Source organism: Humulus lupulus, chromosome 4 (assembly GCF_963169125.1).
Source record: "Humulus lupulus chromosome 4, drHumLupu1.1, whole genome shotgun sequence".
NCBI classification, from domain to species: domain Eukaryota; kingdom Viridiplantae; phylum Streptophyta; class Magnoliopsida; order Rosales; family Cannabaceae; genus Humulus; species Humulus lupulus.
In genome coordinates this window covers 236061384-236086816 of record NC_084796.1, presented here as the reverse complement: position 1 = coordinate 236086816, position 25433 = coordinate 236061384, and the positions used below count along the sequence as shown (strand labels likewise).

At 36.4% G+C, this 25433-nt stretch overlaps 1 protein-coding gene across 1 annotated transcript; it reads left to right on the top strand.

The window, feature by feature from the left end:
* Positions 1–19487: 19487 nt before the first annotated feature.
* On the top strand, positions 19488–21273 carry LOC133833020 (uncharacterized). The gene is made up of 3 exons (XM_062263285.1): positions 19488–19637; positions 19779–20318; positions 20626–21273. Exons 1-3 carry the CDS (start codon positions 19488–19490, stop codon positions 21271–21273), a joined length of 1338 nt encoding a protein of 445 aa, XP_062119269.1.
* The last annotated feature ends 4160 nt before the right edge of the window (positions 21274–25433 follow it).

The window sequence follows — 25433 nt, the reverse complement described above, 5'->3', positions numbered from 1 at the left end:
TTGCTTATCATGCTATGTATGCATATGTGTAAATGTTCAGCAAGAGCCGGGAACGGCGCAGGCCGAGGTCGGCAAGGCCGGGAACGGCAATGGGCCGAGAACGGGGTAAAGCACGTGGAGTGCAAGGCCGGGTGCGGCAAGAGGCCGGGAGTAGCGTTTAGCACGCAGAGTGTGAGTTGCCAGGGCCAGACCCTAAAGGATACATGGGATATCCTTACGGTGCAGACTGCGAACCCAGGGCTTGGTAAAGCGCCTGGGACGGCATGGCCGTATGTGTATAGCCTGTTGATGACCTGTTTATATGCTAAGTGTTTAATGTGCATATGTTATATGCTTGTGAGGGTTTTCTTGCTGGGCTTTGGCTCACGGGTGCTCTGTGGTGCAGGTAAGGTCAAGGGAAAGGTCGACCAACCATGAGTACGGAGAGCGTGAAGCGGCACGTACATGTTTGGTCTGACTGGCTGCCACAGCCAGGGGTATTTTGGGAGATGTTTGTAATGAAACTAGATTTTGTCGTTTAGCCGACTCTGATTATATTTTTTAGTTGTAAATATTTCTAAACAGTGTTTTGGGATCCCTAATGTTAAACATTTTATGATTTTTAGTAAATAGAATTATTCTCAAGTTTATGACTCAGGTTTATGGTTTATTCACACTTTTTCCTTAAAACCTCGACTAGCGAGTTAAATGCACATTTTAAACTCACGTAGTAACGGCTCTAAGAAAGTAGGGCGTTACAACACCTACGCAAGTATTACCAATAAACAATTCTTCTTAAAGAATTGGCTTGTATTAATTTTACTTTTTACAAGTTTTGAAAAAGGGTTGGTCATTTTATGTGACCGATCGCTTATAAGTGTAAGATCTTATTGATCACTCGTACATACATGTTTCGTCCATTTATTACGAGAAATATAAGGGACTATGCGCAGCCAGTCATTTCTTGCCAATTATTGTATTTATTACAAGTATTTTCTCATTACGTGTGTTGTTTTGCTGTATTACAATTTCAATTATTTTGCTTCGAGCAGCATTGTTCAAACAGGTTTTGGTCAAGGCAAGTGACCAAGGACCTAAAGCTCCTCAATCACTTGGGGGGCATATAAGGTACAAGTAAGCAAAGCATATCATTAAAAGGTATGTAAACACGTGAGCAAAATAAGTGAAAGCATGCTAGGGTACTTAGAGTATTTTTCAAAATTTGGTATTTTGTTAAATCAATCCAAAGTGTTATGCTAAGTTCGGTCATGCGAACAGATATTATAATAAAATAAAAATGTGTTATAATATCAAAAATGAATTACTTTACAACGCGAGCAGTACTGCTCGGATGTAATTTTCTGATTAAAAGGAACATAGCTGCCCATGCAGCAATAAAAAATTAATGTCTTTACATCACGACCAGCAGGTCGTGTAATTAAAAGAGAAAAAGGCTAAGGGGCTGGAGGGTCTTGAGGAACGTCCTGGTCGACAGCTGCACCAGCTTTGTTGTCTGCACCATCTATCCCTGTTGCCAGAGAGATTTCCGGGGAAGCAGGTACTTTAGCCCTCTCTTCTTCCTCCAGGCGAATGGCACACTGAGACATTAGATTCCGCCTCAGGCGTTCTGGCAGATAGTTGAAGTTAGCCTCCCGGTTGTGCTTCCAGAACTCGTAGAAGCAAAGATGAGTGGCTTCCTTGTACTTCTCCAAGTTCTTGGCTTCAACTTCCTCAAGCTCCTTCACGCGTTTTTCCAGCTCCTCCATCTCCTGGCTGCTCGCAATCAAATCAAGCTCGAGCTGTGCGGCTTGTTGGTAGTTGATTTTGGCGCTCTCCTTGAACTTTTCTTTGTCTTCGTTGGATTTCTTCAAGCCGTCCCGAACCTCCAGCAGCTCCTTGGTCAAAGTGGCTTTTTGCTCGAGCAGTTCCTCTTTCTACATAGACAGCTCCGTACTCTTCTCAAGAAACTCGCCATTCTATTTAGTTAGCTCATTGTTCTTCTCGAGCAACTCAGCATTTTTCTCTTCGAGTGCTTTCTTTGCCTCAGCAAGCCTGGTGTCAAAATTTTTGGCCCGGGACTCCATCGCCCCAACACGGCACTAACCAGCGGTCATGGTCAGTAATCCCTGTAATCAAATAAAAAAGGATAAGGCGATGGTAGAGAATCAAAAATAAATTATTCAACATTAGGAGGTAACTTACGCTAACTATTTCGTTCAACCCTCGGTTGATTATTTGGTCTGGCTCCATGGAAATGGGTTCGGTAATAGCCTCTTGACTGCGTTTGTGTTTGGAGAGCTTGTATATCCTCTCCCCAGCTGAGCTGACCATGATGCTGGATAGGGAGCCTTCAGGCTGAGTATGCTGTGTTTGGCAAGTAGGGACCTGAGGAGTAGGCTACTGGTTGATGGGTGTTGAAGGAGTGGAATGTTGGCCGACCAGAGGAGTTGAGGCCGGCTGCCCGAGTGGCGATGGAGGTGGTGTGTTCTCCTTCGAAGGGACGATGGCTGGAGGGTCCTCGGTTCAAGCCTTCTTTGAGGCGGTTTTATTGCTCTCCCCTCGAGACCTCTTGCTGTCCTTCTTCTTGCCAGAAGATGCAGCAGCAGCCTTGTAATGCTCAAACACGTCTTCAGATGACATATCTGTACAAAAGGAAACAACACGAGCAATGAGACAAGATATTTATACGGGGCTAAAAATGAAAGTGAAGAGATTATAAGTAAAGTACCCGCGCTACAACTACTGGTCGCTACATTACTTACTGAACTACTTATTGCCTAGAAGAAATCTGAACTTAAGATTGGAGTATACTTAAAGTTGTCGTCCCCGTCAAATAAGTGATAGGGAATTGGCAAACTATCTAAGAGCGAAAGATCAGTACCGTTCTCATCTGAATATTCGTCGATGGGAGAGAGGGGTTCAGTGAACTTCTCTTTTCCTTTTCCCTTTGGGGCGGGGGGAGCAGCAGCCCGCGGAGTGCCGGAAGGTTCCCTGATTGTTACTCTAGTGGCCCTCCTCGGAAGAGGTTGTTCCACGGCTCGGTGCTGCTCGGGAACCTCTCTGCCAGTAGCACTCCCCGCTGTTGACTCCCTCACATCCTGATGAAGGCCCAAAAGGCCGACCAGCCTAAGGTTAGCCTCTATGACCAGATGCTTGACGCTTTTCTCCACGTCAGTCATACTGGGCAAGAGGGCTGATCTTAACTCCATGTCTGGAGTGGGGTCTGTTCGCAACCATGGGCCTGAAAGGCACTAAAAATCTAAGAAAATGTAGAGAAAAAATCAAAGAAAGATTAACGACCAGTGGTCCAAAGGCGTTACCTCCTTGAGTGAAGGTCGAGTTATTCGCGACCATGTCAGTCGTGAGGAAGTACTTCTAGTGGTACCTCCCACGTTCGATATGTGGGTGGTGTCGGTCAGGAAGGTGCGCCCTATTTCCTGATGACAAAAATGAAAGAACCTCGTACCTTCTTGGTTGGGGTTAGACTTGAGGTCGAACAAGTAATTAACCTCATAGGGTGTTGGCACAGGCCATTTTTTGTGGCTATATAGGATAAAGAGTGCTGCAAGCATTCTATACCCATTGGGGGTTATTTGGAAAGGGGCGACCCCGAAGTAGTTGGCCACCCCTTGGAAGAATGGATGAAGAGGCAAGGTAGCCCCTGCCTCAATATGGTATCTCGACCAGACGCTGAAGGCGCCTCCGAGCAAGTTCGCACGTTGGTCTTGGTTGGGTTGAACTAATGTCACCCCCGGGAGTCCATATTTCCTAATATAGTTGGCGATCATTCTGATCGTCACCCGGCTTTCAGAAACAACATACCACTCAACATCTAGTAGAATGGCATTTCGGGGTGGGCATGAGTTTGGATATTGGGGTCAGGAGTATTTTCTGCTCAACCACTGGTCAAGGGAATTTCAGCTCGAGGAGCAGGCTGATTTCAAGGATTGGGAGTTTTCTTTTTCTGGGCTGTAGTTTTTTCTCTAGCCATATTTTGAATAAGGATAGATGGAGTGTTTGAAGTGGCATGAGAAAAGGGAATGTCAGGCATTAGCAATGACGGTTTCCCCTCGTCCTCAAGCAGTTGAGCCAATAATTCATCGTCGATGGGTCTTTCTCCTCCCCACGGATCTTGCATGAAAGCTGCGAACAGAGAAAGGGGGAGATAAGATGTAAAACTTAAAAGCTTGTGTTGAAAGTTGGAATAATTTTGCTCGCGTATACGACCAGCATCATTCTAACAAAAACATTAAGTTCTATACGAGCAGTTTGAAAAACAGATTGAAAAGCAGAAGTAAAAAGTTTTTTGGAAAAAAGCTTTTTCGACTCCGAAGGGGCGGGAAAAACCCAGCTTTTCACCTAGCTTAAAAATCAAATATTTACTTTGATTTTACGCCCTAAATCTACAATCTCGACTACCAAACTGGCTCCTAACTCCTACGGAACAATATTTCACTACCCTATCAATCATCTGTCAACATGCAAACAATCCCCATACATTTTCAGCCAAGAACACGAAAGGATTTAGAGATGAAAGCAAGCATAAGACAGTTTCGTATAGAAACCCAAAAGGCAAGAAAGTTCATAAAACTTACTCAGGTAAAGATTGAAGTCCGAAGGTGAAAGCTTTTGAATATCCGCGTGTAGATGTTTGAAAATTTCTGGGCTCTGGAACACGAGTTCTTCAATGTTCTTCAGGAAGGCAAAAGTATGTAAAATGTCAAAAATGATTCTGAAGGGTCATTTATACTAGCCGAGGAGCGGTTACCAAGGTAATCATTAAGGGTAATTTTTCAAGGAGTGGGGAAGCGTGATAGCCGTCGGACACATTCTTGGGAAACTGAAAGGACCTGATTAGACATGATTGGTCATCTTTTTCGAGAAAGCATGGGCGGTTCTGACAGATTTCGTGAGGTATTCAAAGAGTCAGTATCCTAAGTTTACTTATTGCTGGACGCAATAAGTAAACTTGGGGGGAAAATGTTTACCCAAAAATAGTTTTTGATGATGTGGCAAAGAATTCTTACACGTGGATTGACACGTGACGGAATTGAAGGACAAAGGTGCTGTTCTGCCATCGACCAGGAGCACACCTCATCTCCAGCATTAAATTTTTTATACGACCAGGCTGATCGTGAAGCCCGATTTATTTCCTTCTTAAGTTGTAATCTAATATTAACTACATTTGAATATTTCTTCATAATTATCCTTGATACGCGATTATTAAGGAAATATAGGAAACGTTAGCATGTGTAACCCTCTTTGAGCCTATAAATATGCATGAAATAACTCAAGGAAGGGACCTTTGGATTTCATTTTAGTCTTTTTTGCTTAAGATTGAGAGAAAAAGAGCTAAAGTGAGTTGTTTACCGTCTTATTGTATTACATCTAAGGTTTGTGAAACTCAAGAACCCTAGTTCTTTGATCACGACTTTAAGATTCAATAATAACAATATCACTAAGTGGACGTAGGTCATTACCAATCACTGGGGCCGAACCACTATAATTTTTTGGTGTTTTTTCCTATCCATTAGATTATTTTTTCAAGTGTCGTTCTATATCTTGTCGTATATTTGACTCCGTGTCGTTGGCTAATTCGAGGGTCAACAATATATTTATAAAATTAACACATAAATAAATAAAAAAACTATAAATATATTATACACACATGGGCACATTATATATATACACATATATATATACTTACAGAGGTGGTGGAGGCGGCACTGTGAGGCGGTGGTGGAGGCAGCTCCGTGAGGCGGTGGTCTTGCAGCAGCTCTGTGAGGCAGTGGTGGAGGCAGCTCTGAGGCAGTGCCGATGGAGAAGAAGACAGAGCTGAGAGAGAGAGGGAACAGAGCCGAGAGAGAGAGAGGGAGACAGAGCCAAGAGAGAGGGGGAAGAGTGGAGAGGGAGACGAAGATGGAGTCGTCGAGAGGGAGAGAGAGGGAAGAGTGAGGGAGAGATTGGGGGAAGAGAGAGGGAAGAGTGAAGGAGTTTTCTTTTTTTTTTGTTACAGAGTGAGGCATCTGGTGAGGGGCAGAGAGAAAGAGGAGTAATTAAAAATATTAGGGGCGACAAGCCCTATTATTAGGGGCGACATACTTTTCACAAGTAAAACGCACTACCAAAATTTTCCTCTTAATTTTGGGCAAAATATCTGATTATCAGAGGCGGCGGCTCCAAATTAGGAGGGACGTGTCGCCCCTAATAATTTCCATAATATTAGGGGCAACTTACAACGTGTCGTCCGTGATATTGCTATATTAGGGGCGATATGATACCCCTAATACTTTACACCAATTTTAAAATGGCGCCTAAATTTCAAATAAAATACACGTTGGCCCTAATATTGCATTTTGTCGCCCCTAATAACTTTCCATAATATTAGGGGCGACTTACAACATGTCGTCCCTGATATTGCTATATCAGGGGCGACAATATGTCGCCCCTAATATTGTTGCCCCTGAAAGTGGTTTTTCTTGTAGTGTAGTAACTGGCGCATTTGAGGCTCAGAAGCGTCGGTTACAGACCAACGCATCTGAACTTCAGAAGCGTCGGTCACAGACCTATGCATCTGAGCAATATCATTGGTTACAGACCGACGCTACTAGATAGGTCATTCGCGTCACCAACAACAGCGTCGTTCTGTAACCAACGCTAAACTGCTGTTTTTTAGTAGTGTGTAAAATTAATTTATTTATAATTAGTAAAAAGTTTATAACCATTGATTGCTAATGGTTAAAACCATTTACTTAATTTTTACTTTTCTATTTTAAGTAATCACAAATGTATATAAAGCTCATTATGAAAATGAAATAATCAATCAATTAGAAAGCAATTTCTTGGCTTCAAAATTTCTTTTTCCGATCTTGCACAATATTTCCTCTTGTATTAAATAAATTCACCTCCAGAAAAAAGTATGAGCATTCATTTCCTACTAAAATTTCTATTCCATAGAAGTTTTGGATCAAAAATTCTTCTTTACCCTTTTTCACATCTGGCGTTCTGATACTACTTAACCAACACAAATCTTCTAAAGAACTCTTGATCTAAAGATAAATTTTCTATAAAAGTGGATTTTCTTAATACCATAAGAAATATTATGCAAGACTTAAAAAAACAAGTTGTGAAGCTAAAAAAATTACTTTCCAATTGATTAATTATTTCATGTGCATAATAAATTTTATATACATTTAGGATTGCCTAAAATAGAAAAGTAAAAATAAAGTAAATTTTGTTTCAAACCATTAACAATCAATGATTTCAAACTTTTTACTAATTATTAATAAACTAATAATTTTAAACCATCAACAACTAATACTTTTAATTAATTATGAATAATTATGTATCATTTCAATTAGTTATGAATAATTAAGTATCCCACAGAATCCTCTTGGATCATGCCTCCCCATTTAGGAACTTTAAGCTCTTGCTCAAGTTATTTTAGGACAAGAGGCAGCTACAGAGGTTCATGTTCAGCTTCAGCTTAGTTTATGAAACTATGAGACTAGGAAATAAATATATAAAACACTACGAGCTCTGAAATTCAAATCTTACACATGAAATGGATAACGCTTAACCAAATTCAGCTCAAAAGCCAATAAAGGAATCCAAATGTTGATAAATTTGTTTCCACAAAAGTATCCTATGCAAAAGAATCTTATATTCATTCCATTTCCTCTACTCAACTGTCTTTGTAGATAATCTATCTTTTTTCATTAACTAAGGTCAACAATTTTAAGATAAAAGAAAAACAAACACCATTTGCGTCAGTTTAGCACTGCCACAGTTGAGTTTTTGCGTCAGTGTACTATGTGACGCAATTGCCCATGACGCAAACCAGAGTGTCATGTGCGTTAGTGGGCCACTGCCACAAACTGGCATTTGTGGCAGTGCCCCACTGACGCAAATGACACTCTGGTTTGCGTCAGTGGGGCACTGCCACAAATGTTAAAAATGAGTATTTTTTGTGTCAGTTGGGCACTGTCACATAAAGTATTAACCAGGGAAGTTGCAAATGTTTATGCCAATTTCCCTGGCCTGTTTTGATAAAAATAATCAGCAGCAGAAACAGAAAAAACAGCAACAGAAACAGAAAAACAGTAGTATGAACAGAAAAACAACAATATAAGTTTTTATAAACATTTATCTAGAGTTAACATTTGTGATCAAAACTATAAAAGTAATTCAAATATCAAAGTTAATATATGTACTCTTGTGTTCTAAATTTCTAAGTGTCAAACCTACTTAAACTAAAATTTCCTCACCCACTTGCTCATTTGCTAATTGAGATACGCCATAATTGATTCAGTCCACTTATCCCGTATCTCGTTGATTTCGTCAGCCGAATATGGATTCGTATTCGTAAACTAATTAGAAAATATTTAAAATAATAAGTTACAAATAATCATCCAAATAAAATCATGAACGATAGTTTAAATGAAAATAAAAAAGCAAATCAATACCTCATTTTTCAAGTAGGCCTTCGGTCTAGGCTGTGAAATCAAGTCTCTAGCAAATTTCATAACGTAAAAGCCACACTCGGTTGGCCCAGTATGGTTTCGACACTATTACAACATAGTTATCCAAAGTTAAGAATTATATTTAGTAAGTTATTATAATAGAAATATGTCAAAAAGTTGAATACGATAAGTAATATAATTTACTTACCTTAGGAACACAAACTTTTAGATTGATTGACTCTTTTAGTCTTTGGTGTGTATCATATTGATCCAACGCCCTGCACACAATATTAATATTTACCCATGTATGAGTTTGAAATAAAATCATAAATTAATTAAGTAAAATGAAAAACTTACATGATAATTATTTCCTTGATTTCCGGACGGAAATGTGAGTTTACAGGATCCAAAAAAGCTACCAAATGACTGTGGGGCTGAATTAATACTAACATCCAATGAAAGCTGCAATAAAAAACCTTGTGTAAGATATTTATCAATAAACAAAATATATGAATATAAAATTAAGTTGACTTACTTGTTGTTCCAAGGACAAATTAGAAACTGTGTCTCTAGCTCCATCTGTAGAAACCGATCAAAGAGATTTTTAGCACGTATTCCATTGGTTCCTGCATTAGTGGACACTAAAGCGGGATGCATGAAAGTGTACATGTGGTTCAATCCCTTCATTTGCACCAAATCATCGAGGAATCTACATATAATTAAAAAAGTTAATAAACTATTAAATTTCAAGTTAAACTAAATAAACTAAGATTATAAACACCATTGTACCTCATATATAATGCTAGCTCGGTCTGTCCAATCATCTCATAGTTGCACAAGTGAAGGATATCATCTTTCCCTAATAGAGCGATAGTTTCGAATCCAAATACCCTTTCAACAATTGGAATCTCTACCACGCGGTCAGCTTGCCATTTATCAATAAACTTCACCAAACACCTCAATATTTTTGAGATAGGCACTTCTGTAGGCTCCTGTGTCAATGCCTCTATTCTTTTTTTTTTATTGTCTTGGTTGTTGAGTAGAGGGCGCAAGTGGCTCTTTCGTTTGTTGATTAGTAAGAACCCAATGTTGTGGCCATCCAACTGTTGGAAAAAGCTTATACATGATCTTTATTTATTTTCATGTATATCTAATATTAAACAAATTAATACGAGATAGCCTAAAACATGTTTCTAAAATTGAATTCAAAGATAAACAAATAATATAATACTTACAGTATACGCAGCGGAATTAAGAGTCATTCCTTCAGTTTCTCTAACTCTTGTATCCTTTCTGTCGCAGAGTATTATCAAGAAACTGAACCGATCTTCTATTTTCTTCACAATCTTCCAATGTATCCTTAGAACCACCTAGACTAGTGTGGGCAATTCTCAACACATGAGATAGATATAGAGAGAAGAAGAGAAAATAACAAAGTGGCTTAGAAAAGGACTTGTGTTTAGAGAGAATATAAAACTATCAGAAAATCTGACTTGTGACTTATCTGTCATCTCTAAAATCTTCTCTCTAAGCACTCCTTTTATAAACTCAATTAGGCCATTTAATTTAATTAAAAAATCAATAAAATAACAGCCATTTTGAAACCCTAGGTCGAAATTATCATGGGCTATAGGCCCGTGAAATTTCCTATTTGATTATAAGCCCATTGGACTTAAAATCAAGGCCTGTATTATTTTCTATTGATTTAATTAATTAAATAATTATTTAAATCATTTATCAAATTAACTATTTATAATTTGAACCTTGATTTAAATTTATTTATTAATTTAGATACCAATTTATCTTAATTAATAAATCTGCCATAATTTCTCTTTTCTTCTCAAAATTACACAACTCTGTGAAACTATCCAAAATTGACCTGGTCAACTTTGATAATTCTAATTGATAATTAAATCAATTAATTGAGACTATCTAGATGATTTTATCCAAGGTACAATGGGGACCATGGGCCTATGAAATCAAGCTCCAATAAGTTATCATAAATCTAACAAATAAATTTACTAACTTATTAATTCCTCGTGACTCCACTATAGACTTGGAATTGCACTCTTGAATTCATAGAACGCTCTATAACAAATAAAGATACGCTATTAATTATCCATTGTTACAACCATAATTTTCACTCAATCATCTATAGACGGTCTACAATGAGATAGGACTAAAATACCGTTTTACCCCTCATTGTATTTTATCCTTAAAACACTTAGTTCCTTGTAAATGATATTTCAATAAACTAATTTATTTACTGAAATGAGATCTCTATCATTTATCACCTTGAACCAAACTAAAAGGAAACCATCGTTTCACTTCTTCATCAGAAGCTATAGATGTTCATATCTATGATTAACACTCCCACTCAATTATACTACCGAGTTCCCAAGATGTAAGTATGGGCTAGTCCGTAGGGTAAGCTGGTAACGAACAAGTCAAAGAACTCAAATAATACAATCAGTTAGAATACTAACCACTCAGAATTGAGATTGAATTGACCTATGGTCAACTATATGATATGACTAGAATAGATAATAACGGTATGTTTACTTATCTTATCAACTGTCAATATCGGTCCTGTCCGATGTAACAAATACATCTGATCTTATCTACTTTGCTAATGTTCTGGAAAGAACATAACACTGTAATGTGTAAGTAGATCATATCGTAGATTGGCAAGTCAATGTAAATCCGGTGCACTGACTAATCTTAGGACTAACTTATTTTTGAACATATAATCATATTTATATTCCACTGTGATTACGTCACTATAAATAAGATTAGCTATATGCTCGGGATTTAATAGAAGTTTATATTAAACAAATAATCATGAAAATAAAACATATGAGCAAAGTGATTGACCAAGTCAAAAAATGATTTCTATTCTTTTATTGATAATAAAATGAGATTACAAAGAATTTGGGTTTTAATTAGGGCATAAAACCCCAACACCAACATCATACCCGACTGCTTGTCCAACCAATGTATAACCTTCCATTGTAAGCGGATATGGTAAACTAGCGTTCTCTTGAATGGCTACCTCAACTTTGACACGATAATTTCCAGGAGGCAGTTGAACGCTATGTATTTCTGTGCAACAGGTACTTACAAGTTTCCCCTCTACAACTATATTTTGTGTCGAACCAAGACACAACTTACAATTAATCGGTTACATTCCAATTAATCTGTTAGACTTTTCGATAAACTAGTTTATTTTTACTGTATCAAATATATGCAATAATGAATTAATAAGAAACTATTACCTCCTCAGGAAAATTTGACTGTAGTGGTGGGGGAGCACATGGTGCCTGCGTCGGTGGTGGAGGAGCAAGTGGTAGCTGTGAGGGTGGTCGGTGAGCATATGATGTCCATGTCGGTGGTGGCGGAGCCTGTTGTGCCTGTGTCGGTGGTGGAGGGGCATATGGTGCGTGTGGTGTGTTTGAGGCTCCTCCTACACCCGAACCAGATGCATTTGATGATCCAAATGCACCGCTCTATTGAGATGCAATATGCGCCATCAACTGGTTTAACTTTTCCTCCTGTTGACATGCCCTTTCTTCAGATTGACGCCATTTCTCTTCAAGGTCTTTATAACGAGCATCTTCCACACCTTTTTGTTTGTGATTGAATCTTTTTGGCGGTGGGACATGAAAAAATTGACGGGGAGCGACATGTGCACCGACCCCCCTAACACGTCCCCCATGCTCTGGAGTGCCTAATGCCATTGTTAGTATATCATTTGAACCTTCCTCCACCAACTCGCCTTCTGCTACTTTTTGCCTGTATTCCGCCTATATACATAGTAAATAAATCGATTAGAATTTAACACACAGATTAATCATTACAATTATTTAAAAAAATCGAAGAACACTTATAATCTTATTGACCACATCTCGAGCTTCTTCATCAATAACTTCTCGATTCTTGTTCATTCGTGCCCGTGTCCACATCTCAGCTCTGTCATATTCGGTCAACTCATGACCCAATTCCTCTTCCATTTTTTGCTCTACCAGTGCATAACCACCACGCCCTGAGTGATGTGGATACTTGTTCTGAGCCCGAGCATTTTGTTTTTGTTTTCTCATCTCTTCCCAGTCTGGGGTTAGTCTTTTTGCAACAAAATTCTTCCAATCTTTTGGTTTGTAATACTCGATGTACTCTGATGGCGGCTTGGCAAGAAGCTCAGGAGCTACATTCTTATATACATATATAAGATCTTTTGTTAGTCTTGTTTTTCAATTTCTCCATGTTTTTCCTACTTCTTTGAGGACGTCTGTTTTTGAAGAATCTGGAAGTTTGAACGTTTCCTGCACAAACGAACCCAAAAATATTAAACTTTTTTCAATATATTAATTCGTTATGATAAATTTAATAGTCAATATTATAGGTTACCTGTATTTGACCCCATAAAGTCTCTTTTTTATCCTTTGGCATTTGTTTCCAATTGTCGATATCTAAAGGAAGGGTTGTGCGTGATAGAAGACCGATGGTGTTGTTCATCTTGATCCCCCCTTTTCCCATCGCTCGACCAAAACGATTGTACTCGACCTCATAATTGCGACCCTCACTTCTTGCTTTGAATACATCACTACAGTTTGATTTACCCCTATATTTCTTTTCTTGTGTATTTGTTGGTGCGGTAGGATTAATCCCCTCTAGACCATTACCATGATCATCAACAAACGGATCGCCATCTTCATCATATGATGGATCCATAATCAATGTACCTGCAATTTAGTAAACACAAATATTATCTAGTATAAACTTCACAAAATACATAAAAATAAAATCATAAAATTAATATATATATACCTTTAATTTTCTACCCACAACCCTTCACCATTCTCGCGTATATAGTCATCATCATTGTCAATGGTGACATCAATAGGCGGTGAATCAATGGTAAACGTTTCTTGTTCAAGTATAATGTCATCGCTCCCAGACTCTTTGATCAGATAATCTTTCGGTTGACTTGTTAGGACAACTGACCATCAAGCATCTACTGGATCACTCACATAAAATACTTGCTTGGCTTGTGATGCCATTATAAAGCAGTCAGATTTATGTCCTATTCAATTTAAGTCCACCAGTGTGAATCCTAAGTCATCTGTTTTGACCCCATTATCACTTTTCACCCAATCACACAAGAAGACTGGAATTCGAATAGTCACATAATCTAGTTCCCAAATTTCTTTGATCACCCCATAAAATGTCATATCACAATTTATGGGATTTTTATCTTTGGAACTAGATATTTGAAAAGTCTGGGCGATAATAGTAACACCATTATTTTGTGTCTTTCTAATGTTATCACGTTCTACGGTGTTGAATTGAATACCATGAATATAATAGCATTGATACTTAATTACGCTCATTGAAGGACCTCGTGCTATCCATTTTAGTGTTTCAGACACTTTGTTTGTGGTGTTAGTCAGAACCTAGAATACAATAAAATAAAACAAAGTATATTAAATTCTAACAAGCTAAAATACAATAACACTCAAACAAGAACAACACAAGTATTTTACCTCACTTTCGAACCAAGTGCTGAAATTTCGATAATGTTCATCTTGTACCCATTTTTTATTCCGAGACTTATTAGGATAAGGAGTCTTGATCCAATTGAAATGTCCTCTTCAAGAAATATCATTTATATCATTGTCAATATAATGAAAGAGAAAAATAAGATTGATCATGCATATGTATAAGAACTTACTCGATGTATGGTTGAACATCATCAATATTTTGTAAGACTAGGCGATGTGCTTCATCTCGATCAGATTTATTTACTTCAGAAACAACACCACCTCTACCACATTTACTTATTTCAAACTCAATTTTAGAAAAACATAGTCCAATGCTCGCAACACCTGATAAGTATTCTGAGCAGAACTCCATTGCTTCTTCAACGATGTAGGATTCAACCATGCAACCCTCAGGTCTACTTCTATTTCTAACATAACCTTTTAAAACCTTCATATACCGTTCAAATGGGTACATCCATCTCAAGTATACTGGTCCACACAATTTTACTTCTCTCACCAAATGAACTATTAAACGAACCATTATGTCAAAAAATGAAGGTGGGAAATACTGCTCCAACTCACACATAGTTATCACAATATTTGTTTGAAGATTGTCCAACTTCGACACATCTACCACTTTACAACAAATAGATTTAAAGAAAAAACATAGTTTGGTAATTGCATATCGAACTTTTTTGGGCAACACAGAGCGGATAGCTACCGGTAGAAGATGTTCAAGTAGTGTATGATGGTCATGAGACTTCATTCCAACTAAATTCAAAATTTTCATATCTACCAGAGAAGAAATATTTGAAGAATAACCTTCCGGTACTTTCACATTTGACAAAGAATGACATACACTTCGTTTTTCTTCTTTAGACAGAGTATAACATGCAGGTGGTAAATAGGTTCGTCTCTCACCAACCTCTGGTTGTAACTTACTGCGTATACCCATTACTTTTAAATCCAACCGAGCTTTGATTCCATCCTTACTCTGACCAGGAATATTCAGCAATGTACTAATTAAGCTATCTGACACGTTTTTCTCAATGTGCATTACATCCAAGTTGTGCCGCAAAACCAAATGCTCCCAATACTCAAGCTCAAAAAAATAGATTTCTTCTTCCAACAACATGTCGCACCATCTACAACCTCCTTTGTTTTTTCACGTCTAACATTTTTTCTCTTATTTGTAAAATTTCTAGGTTTTCCGAACTTGCATTGGACTTTGTTCAACTTTGTTAACAATTGTCCTCCAAGTAAAGGTGGTGGAGCCTTTCCAAATTCAGGTTTACCATTAAAGGCATCTGTCAAACTTCGAAATTTATGTTTTTCGAATAAGAACTTTCAGTGTCCCATATAACAAATCTTTCTAGAATGTTTTAAATATTCAGAATGAGTCCCTTCTTCACAAATGGGACATGCCTTGTACCCTTTCACACTAAATCCAGAAAGATTACCTAAGGCTGGAAAATCATTAATAGTCTACAACAACACTGCTTTAAGATTAAAATTTTCTTTCTTATAAGCATCGTAAGCATTAACCCCCTCATACCACAATGTGCTCAAATCATCAATTAAAGGAGCTAGGTATACATCAATATCATTTCCAGGTTGTTTAGGACCAGATATCAACAAGGTCAACATGGTAAACTTCCTCTTCATACACAACCATGGTGGTAGATTATAGATGACTAGCATTACAGGCCAACAACTATATTTACTACTAAGGGAATTGTGTGGATTAATTCCGTCAGCAGAAAGACCCAAACGAATATTCCTCGATTCATTCCCAAATTCCGGCCATTTAACATCTACTGTTTTCCAAGCTGGCGAGTCAGCTGGATGTCTTAGCTTGCCATCCTTTACTCTATCTTTAGCATGCCAAATTAAATTTTTAGAATGATCATCATTTCGGTACAACCTAACCAAACGAGGTATCGGTGGAAGATACCATAAAACCTTTGCAGGGACACCTTTTCTAACTACATCTGAATTTTTTTTCTTTTGCCATCTAGACTCGCCACATGTCGGACATGCAATTGCATCAACAAATATTTTTCGATATAAGATGCAATCATTAGGACAAGCATGTATTTTTTCATATTGCATGCCTAACGAACGCAATGTCTTCTTCACTTCATAAAATGAAGACGACATTTCATTACCTTCGGGTAATAATTCTCCTAAAAATGTTAACAACTCTGTCATTCCCTTATCACTCCACCCATGTTTGGCTTTTAAGTTATACAACCTAAGCAGTGCTGATAATTTAGTGAACCTTATACAATTAGGGAAAATGGGTTTCTCAGCATCTTCTAAGATTGACTGAAATTTAATTGGATCCACATGTGATTCATATTGTGCATCATCAATCATCTCTGCAACATCATCAACTTCGTAATCAACATCAAAATACTTATTATTCTTAGATGGTCCCTCATCAGCTCCTTTCATTCTTTCACCGTGCAAAAACCATATTTTATAACTTTTGTCTATTCCATTCCTAAATAAGTGGTCTTTTATTTTAAAAATTGGCATCCTCACAACGTTACCACACTTAACACATGGACAAGGAATACTATTAGGAGATTGAGTATTTCTTGCACAAAATTCCAAGAAAAACTCAACTCCATTCCTATATTTCATAGATAACCTATCCGCTGACATCCAATCTCTATCCATTGTCAAACTTCACACAACAAAAAAAACAAACAAACATTAACAATTAAGTTCGTGGATTACTTAATCGAAAAGTAAATAAAGGAAACAATATGTCCAAAACAAATTGGGCAGCATTTCCCCTATTTCTATCACATTTCCCAAATTTAAAATGTGCATTTATACATCACATGGTATACACAAAAATATTCAACTAATCAATCAAACATGCATAATTCTAAAATTACTAAATCCTAAAAAAAAATTGACCAGCATTTCCCCTATTTCTATCATATTTCCCAAAATTTAAATAAACATATTTCATCACATAAACACAACAAACCAATTAATCAATCAAACATACATAATTCCCAAATTACTAAATCTTAAAAAAAAAAAATTAGACAGTATTTCTCCTATTTCTATCATATTTCCCAAAATTTAAATAAACATATATTCATCACATAAATACAACAAATCAAGTAATCAATCAAACATGCACAATTACAGCCTTATATCACCGCAGCACACAGTCCCAGATCATATCTCCACTATTTTATAATTCGTACATGCTACTAAGTTCAATATATTAATTATACATTAAGGTTTAAAATATTACCTCTAATATAAAATTCTCCAAAGCTTGATCTCACCAACAAAGTTGTCAACAAAATACCTACTCAAATATAACAATATACAAAAAAATAATAAAAAAGTTAACAAAATATAAAGAAAAATATCATAAAGATATATTGTAACTAAATAAACAATAAAATGCTTAAAGAAAACAAATAATTTGTTATATGTACACATTTGTTTACTTAAACCCGAAATAATTTTTTTTTTTTTAAATTTAACAACTCACATAAATAAAAATCGACTATAAATATCCTAACTAAATCAATAATAAAATATAACTTAAAAAAACAAACAATTTTAATATATACCTATTTAACCAATTAAACCCAAAATTTAAAAATAATTTTAAAAAGTTAACAAAATATAAACAAAAATTTACTAATAATAATCAAACTAAACATTTAATAAAATGAAACTTATACAAAATATATACATTAATCTATATATATACTCATTTACATAGTAAATTCGAAATTTAATTAAATTTAAAAAAAAAGTTAATAAAACTATCTAAAAATTAAAAATCCGAAATATAGTCAATTTATAAAAAAAAAATTCACAAAAATTATATTTAAATCATAAAAATTAATAAAATTACACTTACTTGTGGTAATTGTGCAATGTGGGTTCTTGATGTAGAAAACCCCAAAAATCCAATGAAGATTATGGGTTTTCAAATTATATCTTCAAAAAACAAAATCTATACAAAAAAATCCAAAAAAAACTATATATAAGTTTCATAAACATATATAAATCATTATTTTAACATTAAAATTGAAAAAAAAAATGGCTGAAAACGTACCTAAATGGGGAGAACCTCGGTTGGGCGCCGCTGGTTTGGGAGGAAAACGGTCTGAAATTATGGTATGAGTGAAATGGGGCTCGGCTGGGACGATGAGGGTTTTATTATGGGAGACTGAGTTGCGTCAGTGGCTCACTGACGGTAACGGGCATTTGCGTCAGTGGGGCACTGACGCAAACGGCAAAGTAAAACGCGCGTTTTACTTTGCCGTTTGCGTCAGTGCCCCACTGACGCAAACGCCCATTACCGTCAGTGGGCCACTGACGCCGTTAACATCCCGTTTGCGTCAGTGCCCCACTGACACAAACGGTTCCATTAAACAGCGCCAGTGTAAGTTATGACGCAATTGGGCCCTCATTTGTGGCAGTGTCCAACTGCCACAAATGCTAATTCTTGGTCAACAGCGTCAGTCAACTACGTTGACTGACGCGTTTAACTGACACAATTGCCCTTTTTTGTAGTAGTGAAAGAGGAATGGTTTATTAGTAACTCATGTTTCGGATGTGCTGTGTAATTTGAAATTATATATACTTTAAGACATTGGCACAAATTTAGTCAATATAACAAATTGTCTTTATTTATAACTAATTAAATCATTAAAATTCATTCCAAAAAAAAATTGACAGGCGTTATATTCTAAAAGTATCCGTTTATAAAAAAAAAAAAATTGATTTTAATATCATAAAAAGTATTAAAAAAACTATAAAAAAATGTTATTTTTTCAATTTTCTCTCTCTTTATTCTTTATTAGTATTCTTCATGTTATGTATGTTAAGTACTCGATAATTATTATTAGCAACATAGATACTAATTTTTTATTTTACCAAATTAGTATATTCCCAAAGATGGCATTTGTAAATAAAAAATCCCATATTGTATTAAAAAGGGTTTTCTCTCTCTAGCTTTCTCTCAGCTCTCTGAGCTGGTGCCATGGCGAAAACGAGGGCGAGGGTGCAGAGCAAACCCAAATCTTCTCTTAAGAAAAAGAAAAAACGAGGGCCTGATTCTAGTTCTAATGTAAGGAAGACAAAATCCATGGATGAAGTCCTTGGAATTGAACCAATAAATTTCTCAGATGAGGAAATTGAAGCTGAGCATGTCGAACGTCATCTGCAACCTGTGAATGGTACAGAGGAGTCATCACCTAGAGCAGTTATGAAGGAGCATCAACAGAGAGAAGAAATTCGATTGAAATTTGCTCAGGTCATGGAAGCTAAGCAATTCATGGAAGCTCATCGGCAAACTGCATCTGCGATTTCTCAAGGTAAGAGTGTTACACCTCCTATCTTGCGATCTGGCAATATAATGCAAAATCTAGATTGCAAATTTGCCAATTCTGCTGCGAAACAGAAAATCAAGATCACAATGGAAGATATTGAAGATGAAGTGGACTACTAGAAATCCTCTATGGTGTGCTATATTCTAGGAGGAAATCCACCGTTGTCAACTCTAGATGGTTTTGCTCGTTGTGTTTGGAAGGATAAGATCAACAAAGTGGGCATGTTGTCTTATGGTATTTTTCTAATTTGCTTTGATTCTGTTGAGGACAGGGATCAAGTGATTTCGGGGGGCTATATTTTCTTTAACAAGAGGCCAGTCATTATGAAGGCTTGGGACCCTAATGTTAACTTCAAGAAGCAGGATATTCAATCGGTTCCAATTTAGGTACAATTGGATGATCTTGAATTGAAATACTAGGGAGAAAATTCATTATTCAAAATCATTAGCCAAGTGGGAAAGCCTCTGATGGTTGACTCCATTACCAAAATAAGAGACAAGTTAAGCTATCCCCGGGTTCTCATTGAAGTTTCTTTGAAGCAAGATTTTCCAGATCTTATATGGTTTGAGGATGAGCATGGTTTTAACACTTCAGTGGCTGTCACGTATGAGTGGAAGCCAGTAAGTTGTGACCACTGTAAGGGGATGGGCCATGATACTAGTGCTTGTAGACGAAAAGAGGGAAGGAAGCCAGAATGGGTTGTTAAGGATACAGAGAAGGCAACTGGTTTGGGAGAGACAATGCCAGAATTGAATAAGGATATGACCTCTTCTTTGAATATAGAATCTATATATGATCCTGATGGTTTCAAACCAGCAACAAAGGTGTGGAAAGTTAAAGCAAAAGACCCCCCAGTTAACACTTCGGTGGCTAATTCCTTTCAGGCTCTAATAGAACCTAATGGTAGTGATCTGGTGCAAGCTGAAAATAAGGAACAACAGAGTCAAAAACTGATGGAAGTTGGAATTCAAAGTGGGAATACAGGAGGAGGGGGAGCACCTCCTCTTTCCAATGGATAAAATTATTAGCTGGAATGTCCGAGGGATTAACAACCAACAAAAACAGCAGTTAGTCAAGCAATTTATTGCTACTCAGAGGGTTGGTTTGGTTGGTCTTCTTGACACAAGAGTTAAGGCTTAGAAACTAGGAGCCTTATATCTTAATTTTTTTACTGGGTGGTGCTTTACCTCCAATAATGCATGGCATTCTGGAGGGCGAATTATTGTAAGCTGGAATCCTTTTAGCTTTAATGTCAATATCATCAAGTGTACTAGTCAGTTGATTAACCTTGGAGTTGCAACTGTTGACAATAAGAATTCCTTTTTTGTTACTTATGTCTATGCTTTTAATGATGAGGAGGGGAGGAAAAGGCTTTGGAAAGAGCTTCAGGACCTCTCTGTTATGGGTCCTTGGATTGTAATGGGAGACTTCAATGACATTTTAGCAAAAGAGGAGCGAATTGGCAATAGAGTTAGGTATAAGTCATCCACTGATTTCATTGAATGTGTTGCAAACTGTCAACTTGAAGATGTCAAATATAGTGGAAACTTGTATACTTGGTGTAATAAACAACATGGAGAAGACAGGATCTATTCTAAGATAGATCGTGTGCTTGCAAACCAAATTTGGTTGAGTCTGTTCCCTGATGCAGAAGCTGTGTTTTTTGAAGAAGGATTGTTTGATCATACTCCAGCTGTTCTTACTGTTTATTCAAACGTCCCTTGTGGCAGGAAGCCTTTCAAATACTTTAAAATGTGGTCTACACATCCAAAATATTTTGAAAAGGTTAAATTGCTTTGGCAGCAACAAGTTACAGGGACAAAAATGTATCGAGTAATTACTAAGTTGAAGGCTCTAAAGGCAGTATTCAAGGAGATTAATGCTCAAGGCTACTCTGATATAACTAGTGCATAAATTCAAGCTAGAGATCACCTAGCTGAATGTCAAGATAAACTTCATCGTGACCCTTTAAATCCTGTCATACATGTAATGGAGTTGGAAGCTAGAAACAGGTATGCCCAGGTTCACAAGGATTATATTTATTTCTTGCAGCAGAAAGCTAAATTGAATTGGGCTAGAGATGGTGATGAGAACTCAACATTATTTCACATTAGCATCCGTGAGAGAAGAAGGCACAATAGAGTTCTATCTATTGTTAACTCAGAAGGTAATCGGGTAGATGAGCCCATACAGGTCATTGAAGTCTTTTTAAGCTACTACCAGGAACTTCTGGGTAGTAAGATGCTGCAAAGAAAGCATGTGCTGGTTGGAATTGTGAATCAAGGCCCTAAAGTTACAGAATTGCAATCAGACCTACTCTTGACAGATTATACAAAAGAAGAGGTTAAGAAAGTGTTCTTTGAAATACCTGGAATTAAAGCACCAGGTCTAGATGGTTATGGGAGTTTCTTCTTCCAAGAAAACTGGGATTTAATTGGAGATGAAGTTGCTGAAGCTATCTTTTCTTTCTTACAGTCCGGGCAGCTCCTTAAAGAGATAAATACCACTGTGCTAACACTTGTCCCCAAAACCAAGTGCCCTAATACAGTGAAGGATTATAGACCGATAGCCTGCTGCAATGTTATTTACAAAGCAACTACGAAATTGATATGCTCGAGACTCAAAACTGTCCTCCCTAGTCTTGTGGCTCAAAATCAAGGAGGCTTTGTTCAAGGTCGTTTCATAGCGCACAATATAATGATTTGCCAAGACTTACTATGTCATTATGGGAGAAAATCATCAAAAGCCAGTTGTTTGATAAAGCTAGATTTACAAAAGACTTATGATACTATTGAATGGAGCTTTATAGAAGAAATGTTGTATGGTTTCCATTTTCCTGAGCACTTTATTCAGCTGGTCATGACATGTATTAGAACACCACGGTTTTCACTCATGATCAATGGATCGCTGCATGGTTATTTTGAAGCCAAAAGAGGGTTACGACAAGGGGACCCGCTGTCACCTCTTATTTTTGTACTGGGAATGGAGTACCTCACTAGAATAATGAAAAGAGTTGGCCAGAAATCTGACTTTATCTTTCATAACAGATGCAAAGAGCTGAAGTTGAATCATCTTATTTTGCAGATGATGTCTTACTGTTTTGCAATGGTGATTACAAGAGCATTTATTATCTACTACAGGGCCTCAAGTTGTTTTCGCAAACATCAGGATTGCAGCCTAATGCTTCGAAGTCTGCAATATATTGCAGTGGGATGAATAATAATGAGGTCCAACGCATTCTGGAAGCTTCAGGCTTTAGGAAAAGTGATGTCCCGTTCAGCTATTTAGGTATTCCCATATGTGCTAAGCGTATATCTGCTAAGGAGTGTAGCTTGTTGGTGGATAAAATGACCAATAGGATTAGGTTCTGGAGTACAAGGAATATCTCATTTGCAGGTCGAGCAGTCTTGATTAATTCTGTTCTACTTGCAATTCATTCCTATTGGAGCCAAATCATGTTGCTGCCTAAGAAGTTGCTAAAAGAAATTGAGGCCATCTGTAGAGCCTTCTTGTGGAATGGTCAACAAATGATGGCTGGAGCAGGGCAAATTGCTTGGGACAGCATATGTAAGCCTAAAGCAGCAGGAGGTATAGGCTTCAAGAACATTTCTGAATGGAACAACGCAGCCATGTTTAAGTATGTTTGGGCTGTAGCGGCTAAAGAAGATAATTTGTGGGTTAGATGGGTGCACAGTGTGTACATAAAAGAAGAAAATTGGTGGGGTTACAATGCCCCGTTACATGGTAGCTGGTATTGGAGGAAGATCGTAGCAATCAAAGACAAAGTGAAGACTCTTGTGGACTTAGCTCTGTTCACTCAAGGAGGGTATAAGATTGCAGAGGGATACAAGCTTCTATGTCCTGTACATGATCGGGTCAATTGGAGCAAGGAAGTTTGGGGGAGATTGAATACCCCAAAGCATAGTTTCGTTCTATGGCTTGCTATCCAAGACAGGTTGAAAACTAAAACAAGGTTGTATCGGTTTAATGTCCTCCCTGATGCTAGATGTCAGTTTTGGACAGTGGAAGATGAAACAATTGCTCACTTATTCTTTGAATGTCCATTTACTAGCGATTGTCTTCAACAGATTAAGAGCTGGGTTCGCTGGGAGATTTCTTCTTGTCAGCTGCCTAGTATTTTGAGGTTGATTGGAAGAATGAAGACAACAAAGTTAAGGAAAATGGCTCTTTCAGCTATTATTGCTGTACTGGTGTATCACTTATGGAGAGCCAGAAATGAAAGAATTTGGCTATCCTCCCTTGACAATCCAAAAAACATTGTACAGAAGATTAAAGTAGCTAGTAAGAATAGAATTCAAGTGTCTGGCCAAAAAAAGTTTCCACAAAGGACTTAGAATGGTATTCTGTATTATAAACATAGTGTAATCAATGTACAGATCAAAGAAGTATGCTTTCAGGCCCCTTTGGTGGGTGCTGTTTGTTTGTAGATGGTTATTGGAGTAATGAAAGATTTACCAAAAGAAATAAAAATAAAAAATCCCATAAAAAACGAACAAACAAACGTTTTAAAAATATATGTAAAATCTTAGGTCCCAAATTTCTATATTTCTAAATAAAAAGTTACTATATATCACCACCCTTACTTTTTTACTATCCAAATGCTAGATTGTTATTGGCTTTCAAAAGTGACAAATAAAATTAAATATTAAAAAGATTAGCTAATTTGTAGAAGTTCAAAAAAAAAAAAACCAATCAAACAAACAAACCAAATTAGCTAGCCAATATTAATCTTTCATTGGATAGTAAAAAGGTTAATATTACTTAAGTTATGTTTGAAACTTTAATTTTACTGAGAAATTTTTTTAATGAAATTATACTAATTTTTTTTCGTACAAAATCCAAGATAGAAATAAATGAATAGGGTTATATATAGGAAAGTTCTTTTTCTAAAATATTGATGTCATAATATAGCTAGGGTCATCAACTTAGACCCTTGACGACCACCCAACCTCCATAATACCATTACTTTCTACTTTTTACTTTTCTCCTCAGCCGAATACATCTGATTTACAAGAGTACAACTTAATTATTTTTAGTCTTGCTTTGACGTGGGAAGGATAAAATAATGAAGACAAAACCCCACTTTATTTTTCCCTTTGCGTCTTATATACTATGTTACTTATTTCAAATATATTATTATTATTATTATTATTATTAAGGGTTTGAATCCGGTATTTTTTATCATTTCTTGTTTAGATCCTGTGTTTTGACAAATTATTTTTTGGACTGTATATTTTGTAAAATAGTTAAAATAGAACCCTAAACCTGATTTTGGTTAATGTTTTCTCAACTAAAATCACAAATAATTTACCAAACTAACAATTCATAACAAAAATAAAATCATTCTGCTTAAAAACTGTGTTGTTATATTCAATTTTTTCTTCATCAAAATTGAGTTTAGGGTTTTATTTTAACCATTTTATAAAACATAGGGTCCAAAAAATAATTTGTCAAAACACAGGGTCCAAACAGGTAATGGGAAAAAACACAGGGTCCAAAAAAGTATAAACCCTATTATAAATTAAGATTTATACCTTTTAGACCATGTATTTTCTCATTATTTGTTCAGATTACGTATTTTGACAAATTATTTTTTAGATTCTGTATTTTATAAAATTGTTCAAATAAAATTCTAAACTCGATTTTTGTCAAAGTTTTCTAAACTAAAAACACAAATAATTTACCAAACTAAAAATTCAGGATAAAAACAATTGCAAAATTATTCCGTCTAACAACTATGTTGTTATATTAAGTTTTTTCTTCATCAAAACTAATCTTATGACATTTGAACTATTTTACAAAATACAGAATCCAAAAATAAATTTCTAAAAAAAATAGACCAAACAAATAATAAAAAAAAAGACATGGCCTATACAAAAATAGTCAGCGGTCTCATGCATGGCTTTTGGTCTCATGCATGGCTTTTGTCAAACTTTCTTTTATATAAAAATGCATATTTGTGTATTTGCGAAAGAATTTTCCTTGAAAACTAAAAAATTCTACACACCATTTTTTCTCTAATAAGCAAAATACTTCTGAAAAACATATACACT